Source organism: Palaemon carinicauda, chromosome 11 (assembly GCF_036898095.1).
Source record: "Palaemon carinicauda isolate YSFRI2023 chromosome 11, ASM3689809v2, whole genome shotgun sequence".
NCBI classification, from domain to species: Eukaryota; Metazoa; Arthropoda; class Malacostraca; order Decapoda; family Palaemonidae; genus Palaemon; species Palaemon carinicauda.
The window spans coordinates 140,190,058-140,203,344 of NC_090735.1; the positions used below are offsets into that span (position 1 = coordinate 140,190,058).

General features: G+C 43.1%; 1 protein-coding gene across 6 annotated transcripts in view; it reads left to right on the forward strand.

Moving 5' to 3' along the window:
• LOC137650247 (probable glutamate receptor) overlaps positions 1-13,287 on the forward strand; it is a 220,340-nt gene that overhangs the window by 115,965 nt on the left and 91,088 nt on the right. For all 6 annotated transcript variants that reach the window (XR_011045945.1, XR_011045946.1, XM_068383527.1 and 3 more), the window contains one exon: positions 12,649-12,770. Coding sequence is in view for 4 of the 6 variants with exons in the window: in XM_068383527.1 (XP_068239628.1) it covers positions 12,649-12,770 (122 nt within the window). In the remaining 2 variants the exon portion in view is untranslated. The remainder of the gene's footprint in view (positions 1-12,648; positions 12,771-13,287) is intronic.

The following is a 13,287-nucleotide window of genomic DNA, read 5'->3' on the forward strand; positions in this document are numbered from 1 at the left end:
CCATTCTTTAATTTCTGCATCCGGCAATTTGGAGTCCCAGGTACAGGACGAATCACATTGTAATTTATGTAGAAAGAGCCGTGCTCGATTTAGAATGGGCAAAGTAAAGCCAAATACGTCATAGTGACTGGCAATAGTTTTCAAAACATTCCTCTTTGTATTTGCCTCACCATCTAAAACTAGAGGCTTAGTGGATAGGGTATCATCAACTCGATCCCATAAGAGCCCCAATAATTTGACTGATCTGCTAGTTTTCTCGCCACAGCTGTTATCAATTTCCTCTTGAATTTCAGTATCATTTGTTACAAACTGCTGAAGATAAAATTTATAGGGCTCAAATATTCCTTTTAACTCTTGAAAGGCCCACTTCAATTTTTCACTATTATTTGCAGTAATACTGCCATTATCCATATATATTAATGAATAAATGTGTCTTTTAAGCAAATTTACCTGGTCATCATCATCAGTGTCAATCATCAAAATCTTATAAAGTCCAAGTAATAATATGCAAGGGGAACAAACAAGACCAAATGGAAGTCTTAAGCTACGATATGCAACAATACTGTAATCTCCTTTTTGTACATTACGATGCCATAGAAAAAGTAACTTGCTGGAATCTAGATCAGAGAGGCATATGTTGAGAAAGGCTTTTTTAATATCAAAACACAGGAGTTTGGAATCAAAGCGTAGCTGTAATAAAGCTGTGGTGATCTTTTGGTTTAAACAAGGTCCACTCAGCATGGCTTGATTGTGACTCATGGTTACTCCCTGTAAAGGATTATTTTCACATAAATTAGATAAAAATACTACTCGACATTTTGTAGTGTCACGTTCTGGTTTAAATACTGCCATGTGGGCCAAGAAACTGTGATTTGGATTTTCCTCCAAGTACTGATCAAGGTTGTCAATTCTTTCTATAATGCCTTGTTCAGATTGCTCTCTAAAGCATTGGTCGATTAATTTCAACTTTACTCCATCACCCTTAGAGTATCTTCGGAAATTTGAATTTAGAATTTTAGTAGCTAGAGTTTTATTTTGCCCTAGCAAATGTTTCACTTTGTGATTCCAGATTAGTGGCATAATTAACCTGCCGTCTTCGTTACGCCTTGTATTTTGAAGAACATAATTTATTATTCTTTCGTTTTCAACTACCTTACCGGGAAATATTTGCGTGTCATAATTCAAGGTATCTGTACAACACTTATCAAGGATCTCTTGAGTAGCTCTTTCCAAGGAAGCATAATTGATTCTCCCCGCATCGTTCACTATTGCTATCCTGCCTTCACTTTCTGTCAGATCATCACAATCTAGGAGAGGATCTAAAGAATTATGACTTGAAAGGGCAAGATCCTCACATGTATACAAAGGCACTTCAGCTTTTGTCTGTTCTTCCCCAAAGCAAGGAGGGAGGTGCTTCAAATTGCTCCTAATTTGATCTGTGTTACCCACTAGCATTACACCTGCAGCAGTCAAGGAATAAACCGACGGTGCATCATTCTCATTACCCCCAAATGAAACTGTTGTTTCAGGAAGACAATAAGCAAAATTTGACCCGAGAATAAAATCTATGTTATTAATTTCATCTTTTCCGTCCTTCAAGAAGTCATCCGCCAAGGAATATCCCCTGTTCATAAATTCCCGAACAATTTTCTGCAAGCCAGGCAATTTCAATGAAGTGTGAATAGATGGCACACCCGTTGCTTCAATCTCGTAAATATGATCTCCAATCGTCAAAGGCACTTTGTAAGACTTTGTATGATAAACTTTGGAAGAGTTAAATCCATTGATTTTGATTCTGAGATCAGAATTTATGACAGGCAAGTTTTCATACTTTGCCCTCTCCTCTAATATGAAGTTTGACTGACACCCGCTGTCCCTCATGCAACGAATCTTTGTCTCTCCCTGAAGGATGCAAGAAAAGGTAGGAAGTATTGCGTGGCTACAGTCTGTGACTTTGAACGACTCAGAAAATCTCTCAACAAATATCATGCTTGAATTACTCTCCTTCACAACTCGATCACTTTGTTTAGAATTTTCCTTTTTCAATTTAACATTACTTTGACCACTATCCCTCAGGACTCCACTGCTTTCTTGGCCCATGCATAAAAATCTGAAGCGCCAAGCGCCACAATTGCAACGTTTCCGGAAGTGAAATTTGCAGGTATCCTCATTATGATCCAACCTGCCGCATTTTATACAAGCCTTCAAATTTCTTAGCTTGTTGATTTTTAACCTAGGTTCAGGATACTTTTCACATTTGTGAATGGGATGTGAGGAGTCACCATCCTCATTACATAAAGGACACACTTTGAAAACGTTCAGTGACGGGCCTGTTTGGTAATCAATATTTGCAGCAAAACTTGTAGCTCTCTTAGGACAAAGTTCTCTTGCTTTCTGTTTAATTTTATACTGTCGTTGACTGGTTAAATACCTTTCAGTGGCTTCAAAAAATTTATCTGCTATCTGATTCAAAGATGGCCTGGTTTCGTTGGTGATATGAATTAAATGAGATTGGAAGTTCTCATTTAAACCATGCCAGGCAAAATACTGCAAAATATCTTCTGAAGTTATTTTTAAAGCGCTAATGGATCCGCAAATAGAATTAATTTTCCATATGTACTCAAACGGTTCTGTATTGTAATCAAGTTTCAGATTCGACATTTGTTTGATGACATTGAATTTTCTAGTGACGGGAGAGGCTAAAGCATTCAACAAAAGATCTCTTGCTACGTTATAAGAATGCTGTATGCTGTCCAGGGAATTTATCAAAGACAAGGCACGCCCTGAAATTTGCTGTTTCAAAAGTAAGAATTTATTGTAGTCAGAATAATTGAAGCGTTTCGTCGTATCTTCAAATTGCTGAAAAAACCTAATAAGATCCTCTCCCTCTTCACTTTTGAATTTAGGTAAAGGGGCAGTTGCGCTCTTAAGCATGCTGTTCAATGTGCTTCCAGAAACTTCCAGACTGGAATGATTTGGACTAGATGTAGCTAGATGAGACAGAGTAGACAAACATTCATTGATCCTATCTTCATACTTACAACATTCTTCAATTTCTATATCATTTTCAGCTATGGCTTTCGTCTCATCCTCTGAGTTTAATTCCCATTTCAGGGTTCGAATGACCGAGTCGGCCTTTTCAAGCTCACCCTGGAGTCTTTTCAATTTACTAACAAGGCAGTCTCTCTCCCGAGGAGTAATATTACCAAAACTGTCTAATTCAGAATGAATACGGTTGACCTGTCCTCGATAGTTAGCCCTAGAGCTAATCAGAAATTTCAAGTCTTTTGACATGCCTGCGATCCCCTTACAAACCTAATGAAATGAATATAATCTAGAAAGTCACAAATGACTCATTCAAAAAAAAATTGAACTAGACCTCCCGACAGAAACTGCTTAAGGGGCACAATGAAAAGTCGTTAAGACCTCTAAGTAAAAGTAACCAGTTGTTAAAAAACAACCCTAAATCACCAAAACAAATTCGAATGGCCGAGCGTATAAGAAAACAAAGGACGGAGAAACGGCAACAACTAGCAAATAACCAACAAGTCCCTGTTCGGGCGCCATATGGTAAAAATTAGGAATTGACAATGAGGATTTAAACCAAAGTCAAAGAAAACTATTGAGTTTAATAAGTGAAATTATAAATGTTGAACTGCCGTTTCTCGTCTTGAGAGGAAATCACCCGAAAAGCTGTCTTCGGATGTATGCACCACTTCCTCTCCACAGTAACTCATCTACCATATGTAAAGGACCTAAAATAATAATAAAAAAGAATTTACACCTCTTGAAAAAATCAATTTAACGTAAGAAATTAATCGACAAATTTAACGTGAAGGGAATGAAATTCAGCAAGCTAGCTTCGTGAAAACGTAAATTTCGTAAATGAACACTCGTTACTAAATAAGAAAAACAATATATAAATTACGTTCGTAGTTAATCTTAGTCAAAATGAAACACTATTGGTTTACAAACCAAAGGCACAAGTATAATGGTAATTATAATGCTAAAATCCTTTACTTTAATTTTTTCCGACGTGTTGGCGACCATAATTTAAACTATAACAAGCGTAAATTATATCTAAGAAACAGATCAATCCTATTGAGCCTGCATAAGGTCTCTCAACTGACTTACGTTTCTTTAGATCCTGGTCTTTCGTGGATAGATGATAAGTCCAGTTGCTCGTGTTGCTTCTCTCCGAACATGAAGTCCTATCGCTCGGTCTAGGTGGAGTTTATCGCTCCATGACACTTGAAATCTTCAGTGTAAAAAATTGTCAGAAAATCTCCTTTCCGGACTGCTTTCTCTGTTGGTCTCCGACTCTACCCCGCTGGGAATCTGTCTTACTGGAATCTGCCTCCTCTGGATTCTGGACCGCTGAATATAAATACTCAAAAGGCACAGTGAGTGGATATTTAACTGTCAAACAGTCAGTTTAAAGAACTATTCAGGCTCAATAGTAAACAGTCGGAAATTATCCTATAGTCATAAAACAAATTACCATTAAACAAATGCCCATAGTTCCAACCACCACCCAAGGAAACAAAAGACACAATGTACTTTTCAATACAAACAAAAATATACGAAAAGCATAAAGATATTTCTTTACACTCCACACCAAGGGTTCTACATTTAATTTTTTGTTAAATGTAGAACTCTGGAATAACTAGAAAAATTTCAGCCTTACTCTACCCCGCTGGGAATCTGTCTTACTGGAATCTGCCTCCTCTGGATTCTGGACCGCTGAATATAAATACTCAAAAGGCACAGTGAGTGGATATTTAACTGTCAAACAGTCAGTTTAAAGAACTATTCAGGCTCAATAGTAAACAGTCGGAAATTATCCTATAGTCATAAAACAAATTACCATTAAACAATTGCCCATAGTTCCAACCACCACCAAAGTAAACAAAAGACACAATGTACTTTTCAATACAAACAAAAATATACGAAAAGCATAAAGATATTTCTTTACACATTTTGATTATAGTATTTTTCACCAAGATCAGTCAGTATGATATTACTCTACGTATCATAGTCGATGTTAGGTTGGCATGCCTGCTCGCCTTCGGGCGCTCCTAGTTGGTTTCTTCACGTTATTACATTTTAACCGAGGTGATATCTAATAGCAGATTACGATACAGTATCTTATATTACCACCTAGTTATTTACTATAGTTTGAGTGGGACTCTCGCGAGGCAGTAATTTCAGTTTTGTGTATTTATTTCGATCGGCATCTACCCGATACTGTGGTATGTTGGCCCCCCTGTCCAGTCGGTACCTGCTCGCACTGGAGGGCTCGGCGTTATTTCCCTGCTTTTCTCCTGCGTCCCCCTCTTACTATGATAGCCAACGGTTTTTATCGCATGCTTCCCTATTCATTATATTATACCATGTTATCATATTATCTACGTAATATTACCTAGTCATTATCCGTTATGATCATTCGTTATTATCTGCCGTGGCTCATCGACCAGGTTGGTACGCCTGGTCTCTCTGCCCCACGTGATCGCCTCCTGCCTCCCCATTGGCTTGTTCTCTTTGTAGGCGTCTGGCATCCCCACCCACCCGCCTACCCCATCCCCACTCCAGGGATGCCTCTCGTCTCTATGAGGCTTGGAGTCGGCTGTTTTGTCTTACGGGTCGAATCCTCTCGTTCCCCAGTCCCCTTCCTCCTACCCCGGGGTGTCGACTGACTCTTCCCCCTACGGAACCGGGAATATTAGCGAGGCTATATATATATGTGTATTTTTACGCTTACTCCTGCCCTTTCGTAGCTGTTCTTTCTCCGCCGTTCCGATTGGCCACCGATCGGCTGGAGTGATTTCTGCTTTGGGTTTTACAGCGTTTCCCCCGTGTCGTTCCGCACCCCATGGGACCCAGTTAATAGGATTCCCCCCACCCTTCCCGTGTGACGTTCCGCATACCACGGACCCCACACGATTTTACCCTCTTTTATTTGTAGGAATCCCTTGTGTAGCTTTCGAGCTTTGTTGAACTTTGTCGAGTTTTCTGGTTAGGTCCTTGCGACTGTCGGTGAGTCTGACTCTCGACACACACACACACACACGCACACACACACCCTGTTGTCCCGCCTACCCCGGTAGGCTAGCATGACCCCTGGGTCTCTCAGTTGTCTCCCCGGAGCCAACGGTTTATTATTAACCATATTATTATTCATTTTATATTTTTTCTACTTGACTTTTTCCCCTCTGAATTATCATAGCCAACGGATTTGATTTATTATATTATTACCTTATTAGCTGTTTTATACTGATCGCCCGTGTGGCTTAGAATACATTACTACCCAGCTGTTGCTGGTTTACCTTAAGCTTCCGGAGCCCCCGTGCTCCTCTAGACCTACCTACTACGAGATACTTATGTATCTTTATTTTACAGGTGGTCCGTTGTAAGATGACGGCCTGTGTGGCGGTCCTCCACCAAGCTTGCGGCCACTACGTATGCAGGTCGCACGCCCACTGTGCTGTCCTTGTTGACTACCTGACCGTCTGGCACCCAGACAACTGTCTGGTTTGTTATAAGCTGGTTTCGGCGCTCACCTCGGACTCGGTAAGTGGAAAGGCAGTTACTTTTAGATTTACATTTTAATCTTTGACATTTCTGTTATTCCCACCGTGTCCTCTAATCGATGACTCCGTTTTCGCAAGATGATATTTAACCTTCACTTCCTACGTTGAAGTCTCTTGCCACTATTAAGGGTCGATTCTTTTTCAGAGCTCCCAGCCAGCTAAGACTTCCGCCCTGGTGACCCTTAAGGTCTGGGCTGGCGGGTTCGCCCGTAACGTTAAGGCTAAACAGCCTTACGTATTATCTGAGGAATGGTGTTCCCTGATCTACCTGAACGCCAAGACATCGGAGGCGGTTCCAAAAGATGCAGCGGACCCCATCATTGCGAAGATTGAGACCTTGCTCCTAGCCCAGGACCAGGAAGAGATGGGCGGCAACTTGACAGAAGACATCGCGGCTATTAGCCTCGATATTGAACCGATGGCCCTTGACGAACCGGACACAGGAAGGGAGGTAGGTGAGGCAGGTGGGTCCCGGGCTAAGATTCCTCTCCTTAGCCCGACTTTCTCTTCTACAACTTCTACCCATTCTTCTTTTCAGGGCTTCCCGGGGAAACACGGGGCTGATATCAGGCCTCGCCCAGTTACCCCGAAGATTAAGGCTCAACGTAGGCCTTTACTCAAGACCCGTAAGTCTTCAAAGTCTCCGAAGTCTGTCAAGACTTCTTCTAGAGTCCCCAAAGACTCTGCTGTTGCGTCTTCTTTTTCCTCTCATGGTTTGAGAACGACGCCAGCCTCCGTTGCCACCCCGGTGGCTTCCTTCGACCCGGAAGCTTTCTCCAACAAGCTTTTGTCCGAAATCGGACCCATGATGTCAACCCTCACTGAGAGGGTACAAAATAATGAGAGCTTAGTAGAAAGCCTCATGCGCTCGGGGCTGCCGCAACAGCAGCAATATGCCATCCCCGACGCCTCTAAGCTCCCGGAATTCACTAAGAATAATCCGTGGAAGATGGCTCTGCATTCTCCGTTCAAAGATGGCATGCTGACCATCGAAGGTTTTGGCACCCGGCCCATTGAGGACTTTTGAGTTCTACCCTCCGGGCCTCCAATTCCCCTTCCCCAGCTTCACTCGTTTGACCGAGGAAGCTCTTATTCGATGAGACAAAGTTCCCTGGGAGACTGTCATCTACCCTAAGGAACAAGCCCAGTCCACCTGGGTTTGCACTTTGAATGAGTGGGATTGTGTGAACACTATGCTCACACCCCACAAGAGCTCATACACGATGTTCGTGGTTGATGAGCAAATCCCAACTCCATGCGTCACCAAGATGATGGACCTAGCTTATCAGGCCATCAAGGAGGACAAGCCGTTACCGCAGCTCCGGGAGACGGACCTGACTTCCCTCCTCTTCCCGGGTGACCACGAGTGCTAGCATAATGCCCCGGCCACTTTCACGACAGGCAAACTGAACGCTGACTGTGCTTCCACACATTTCAGCGAACGTCTCCCCAGGCTTCCGGACTCGCTGATTCGCCTTGAGTTCGAAGCCCGGTGCAGGCTCAGTAGATCCATTAATTCCGCTACTATGGCCGAGATGACCGCCATTACATACAAGGAGGAACCTCTCTTTAAGGTCCTCACTAAATCCCTCCTGCAGACTTTGTTGGTCGACGCCTACGAGTTTCTCGCTGCCAGGTTTCGTTGCTGCAGACACGTTTTGTCTGAGGCTACTATCAGACATGAGCCTAACAGGCTCATTAAAGACCCGGTCTGGGGTCCAGATCTATTCCCGGAGGACTTGGTGAACACCGTCCTCAGCGAGGCGGCCAGGGTTAACCAAAGCCTTAAGGTTAGGTGGGGCCTCGTCCCCAAGCGGAAGTTTGAGCCAGCCGGCACCTCTGCTCTTGGCAGGAAGAGGCTGAGGCCCTTCCACTTCTCTCAGAACCGACAGCCCCTTCAGTTCATGCAACCCGTTCCTGTGGCACAAGGCTCCTAACCTTCTACTTCGAAGGGACACTCTCAACAACAGTACATGTTGGTCCCTCAGGCTCAGGTAGCATCGACCTCATATGCTACCTCCCCTGCCTTTAACCCAGCCTACGAATCTCAAGGTTCCTTCCAAGGCTACCAGCTCACCAGAGGCTCCGGCGCCAGAGGGGCCTTTCGTAACAGGTAGCGGAAGGGGTTTCACCCGAGGCAAGACAGTCCGCGGAGGCCGAGGAGGCAAATCCTCTTCAGCCCATTGAAAATCCTCAGGTAGGGGGAAAACTTTACGTCTTTCGGAATCGTTGGAAGTTCAGCAATTGGGCTTTCAGCATAATTTCCAAAGGTCTGGGGTGGAGTTGGATAGAAGGGCCCCCTCCACCAACCAGTTTCTACCAACTTCCAACGGAAGAGCTAGTTTCGTTTGCGGACGACCTATTGCAGAAGAACGCAATCCAAAGGGTTCATCAATTAAAATTTCAAGGTTGTTTGTTCAGCGTGCCAAAGAAAGGCTCAGACAAGAGAAGAGTAATCCTCGACCTGTCTTGTCTGAACTCTTACATTCGATGCGACAAGTTCCACATGTTAACTGTCTCTCAGGTGCGGACCTTACATCCCCGTGGGGCCGTCACCACCTCTATAGATCTTACAGATGCCTATAATCACGTTCCGATAACAAGACATTTTCGTCCTTTCCTAGGCTTCAAACTAGGAAGCTAAGCCTACGCATTCAAAGTGATGCCATTCGGGCTCAACATAGCGCCCAGGATCTTCACCAAACTGGCAGAGACGGTAATTCAAGAACTACGGACCCAGGGGATTCAAATAGTAGCTTACCTAGACGACTGGCTCGTCTGGGCAGACAACGTCGAGAACTGCCTCACGGCAACCAACAAAGTATTAACCTTCCTTCGACAGTTGGGGTTTCAGGTCAACCTCGACAAATCCCACCTGGTCCCGGAGACCAAGTTTCAATGGCTGGGGTTACAATGGGACCTACGTTCCCATACGCTATGTCTCCCGAAAGCCAAGAGGACAGAAATAGCAAAGAATATGAAATTCTTTCTCAGGGACAAGTTGACATCCAGGAGGAACCAAGAGAAAATCCTAGGCTTCTTGCAGTTTGCCTCCGTGACAGATATTGTTCTGAAGGCGAAATTAAAGGACATAAACAGAGTATGGCGCTCCAGGGCAAACGGGAAGTATCGAGACAAAAGAGCTCGACTTCCCCCAATTCTCAAAAAGAGACTTCGGCCATGGACAAAAGTCTAAAGTCTATCGAAGTCAGTCCCCTTACGACATCCGGCCCCAGGACTCATCATTCACACAGACGCCTCCTTAACAGGTTGGGGAGGATACTCCCAACACAGGAAAGTCCAGGGACTATGGTCAACTGTCTTTCGACAGCTTCACATCAATGTTCTAGAGGCCATGGCGGTATTCCTTACTCTAAAGCGACTGACCCCAGCCAAGAACCTTCATATCAGACTGGTTCTAGACAGCGCAGTCATAGTCCACTGCATAAACAGAGGAGGCTCCAAGTCAGCCCACATAAATCACGTCTTGTTAGCGATATTTTCCATGGCAGCATCGAACAAGTGGCATTTGTCAGCAGTCCATCTGGTGGGAGTGCAGAATGTATTGGCGGACACACTTTCGAGGACAACTCATTCAAATGGATCTTATCTCAGGTCTCTGGTCTCCAGGTAGACCTGTTTGCGACGGAGTCCAACCACAAACTATTGTGTTACGTAGCCCCAAACCTGGACCCTCGGGCTTATGTCACAGACGCAATGTCGTTGGGTTGGAACATTTGGGAGAGGATTTATTTGTTCCCTCCGATAAATCTTCTGATGAAAGTGTTGGACAAACTCAGGTCTTTCAGGGGCCAAGTAGCTCTGGTAGCCCCCAACTGGCCCAAGAGCAGTTGGTTTCCTCTGTTGGTGGAACTGGGTCTCCACCCTCGACAGATACCCAATCCCATTCTAACACAAGTAGTACAAACTCGCAATGTGTTAGCTTCCTCAAGAATTCAGAATGCCCTAACTTTATGGACTTCATGAAATTTGCAGCCCAAAGAGGTGCTGCTATTGATCCCCAAACACCCTGTTTTTGGAATCAGACAAAAGGGAATCTACCCTCCGACAATATGACTCGGCTGTTAAAAAAGTTGCAAAGTTTTTAAGGGACTCAAAGGTTGAAAAGATGACTATGAATCTGACAGTCACCTTCTTCAGGACTCTCTTCGAATCAGGCCTTGCAGCCAACACCATCACTACGATTAAATCAGCTTTGAAAAAGATTTTCCATATTGGTTTTAGTATTGACCTTACGGATTCATACTTCTCGTCAATCCCGAAAGCCTGGGCCAGATTGAAACCATCAACTCGCCCTAGCGCAGTTTCCTGGTTTTTGAATGATGTCCTTAAGCTAGCCTCTGACACTCTTAACGAATCTTGCCATTACATAGCGTTATTAAGAAAGACCTTGTTCCAATTGAGCCTAGCTTCTGGTGCCAGAATTTCAGAACTGTCAGCTTTGGCTAGAGACCCAGGTCATTTTGAGTTTCTCTCTTCAGGAGAAGTCCTCTCCCCTAACAAAGTTTTCTTGGCTAAAAATGAGGACCCTCAGAACAGATGGTCCTCCTGGAAGATTGTTCCACTTCCTCAGGACCCATCCTTATGTCCAGTTACCACCCTGAAATCCTACTTAAATAGAACTTCCATGAAGTCCACAGGGCACTTATTCATTAGAGAAAAGGGAGGAACCATTACCCTGAAAGGAATCAGACAGAAGATTCTTTATTTTATTAAACAGGCTAACCCTGAATCATTCCCCCATGTCCATGATATACGAGCTGTAGCTACTTCAGTTAATTACTTCCACCACATGAACTTTGATGAGCTTACGAAATATACAGGCTGGAAGTCCCCTAAAGTTTTTAAACGCCGCTACTTAAAACCTTTGGAAGCTCTAAAATTTGCTACAGCAGCAGCCGGGAATGTGGTTCCTCGTGAAAAGTAATGAGTCTTAATCACAACGTCTTGCTCTATCCTCCTTCCTCCTACCTGCCTTACTTATTGTTCCTACTTGGTTTTGTTTTTGTTTTACTTGAGCTACACCCTTATGGTGTATTATATTATACTCCTGTTAATGATCTTACCTTACTACGAATTGTTTTTGTTTATACCTGTTATTAGTCTTACTCTCCCACGAGTTGGTTTTGTTATTTGACCATTAAGGATGTTATTTATTTTGCTCTGCATCATTATTTGCCTTGCCTTACCAGCCATCCCTAGTGTGGGATTTTGTCATTATTGTATTTATTTTCCCTTAATGTTTGAGAGTACTTACCTACAGGATTCCTTATATATCATTGTTCTTGAATTAAACATGTTTTGGTATTATTTTGTATTTAATTACTTCCCTCTAGGTATTGTGCCAAGTTTGGGCCCCTATTCTCTGGTACTATTTCACTGGGCGGCTCAGGTCGGAGCCCAGAAAAGGGATTTTGACAAAGGAAAAATCTATTTCTGGGCGAGAAACCTGTGCCGCCCAGTGAACCCAACCTTCTTCCCTCCCTCTTGAGCCCCAATCTTGGGTGCTATAAGGAGTGACGTCACAGGCATGGGTTGGACTGTTGGTAGTAGAGATCGGAGTTAGGTGTTGAACGGCACCTCGCTGTAACCGGGACGTTGAGAGGATATCTAAATGGTGCAAGGCCTCTGGTTGTGATTTATCACGCCCCAGTATATTATACCGACACCTTATTAGGTGAACGAGCTGGGTTCAACCTAGCATTCCTATACAATTTTTTCTCTGGTAAATTCATAGCAGTTTTTACCTTAGAAATGATGTAAAAGGAGCATTTCACTGGGCGGCACAGGTCTCTCGCCCAGAAATAGATTTTTCCTTCGTCAAAATCCTTTTTTTAATTTGATTTTGCTCAGGAGGAGTAATTGTGATCTACAAGCCTTTTCTTTTTTATATATTCATGTATAGTATACAGTATATATTATTGTTAGTTTGTAATTCTCATACCCCAGAAAGGGTCGATAGAATAAAACTTGCCTTTGCCTTTGTAAACATGTATTAGCTTAGACTAATTACTGATTTTTTCCATTATGTCCACAGCAAGTAGACTAAGTGTTGTGGACTTCACTTGTCCCTACATGACTGGAATGTATCTGTTGATGTCGAGATCTCCAAAGGAAAAGAATAGAGCGCTTGCAGTCCTTAGCCCATTCCAGCTCCAGGTATTAATCTTGTTGGTCATATGTAGTAGTTCTTACAAAAATTTATGTAAATTATCTTTTTCTGTTTGTTAACATTTTAATGGGTTTGCTTTTATTTTTTATAAAAACAAGATATCTGTAATTACCCTATCAGTTCATTGGTAACATATTAAAACTTTGAAGCACTTTACTGATGATTTCTACAAATTCATTACCACTTCTGAAACTTACAAATTATGTAACTCTTATTAACTCGGCAGCATTCTCCTTTCTAAAGAGAGTTGTCAGACTGTCGGCAATGTTGGTACTTACGGGTGCCACACACTCTTTAACGACATGATGTTTTTTTACATACGATCATCATTTTGTTTGCTGCTGTCGTTACCGACACTCTCGTAACTGGCGGCAGTTCTCGCCCAGTGTTGGGTATAGTTTATGTGCCCCTGATTTAGGAATAGCCTTGGGAGGCGGCGATGTCGTTACCTATCTGTGCAGTTATTAACGGCCAGGATATTATGTTATGAAGGCAGCTGTTTTT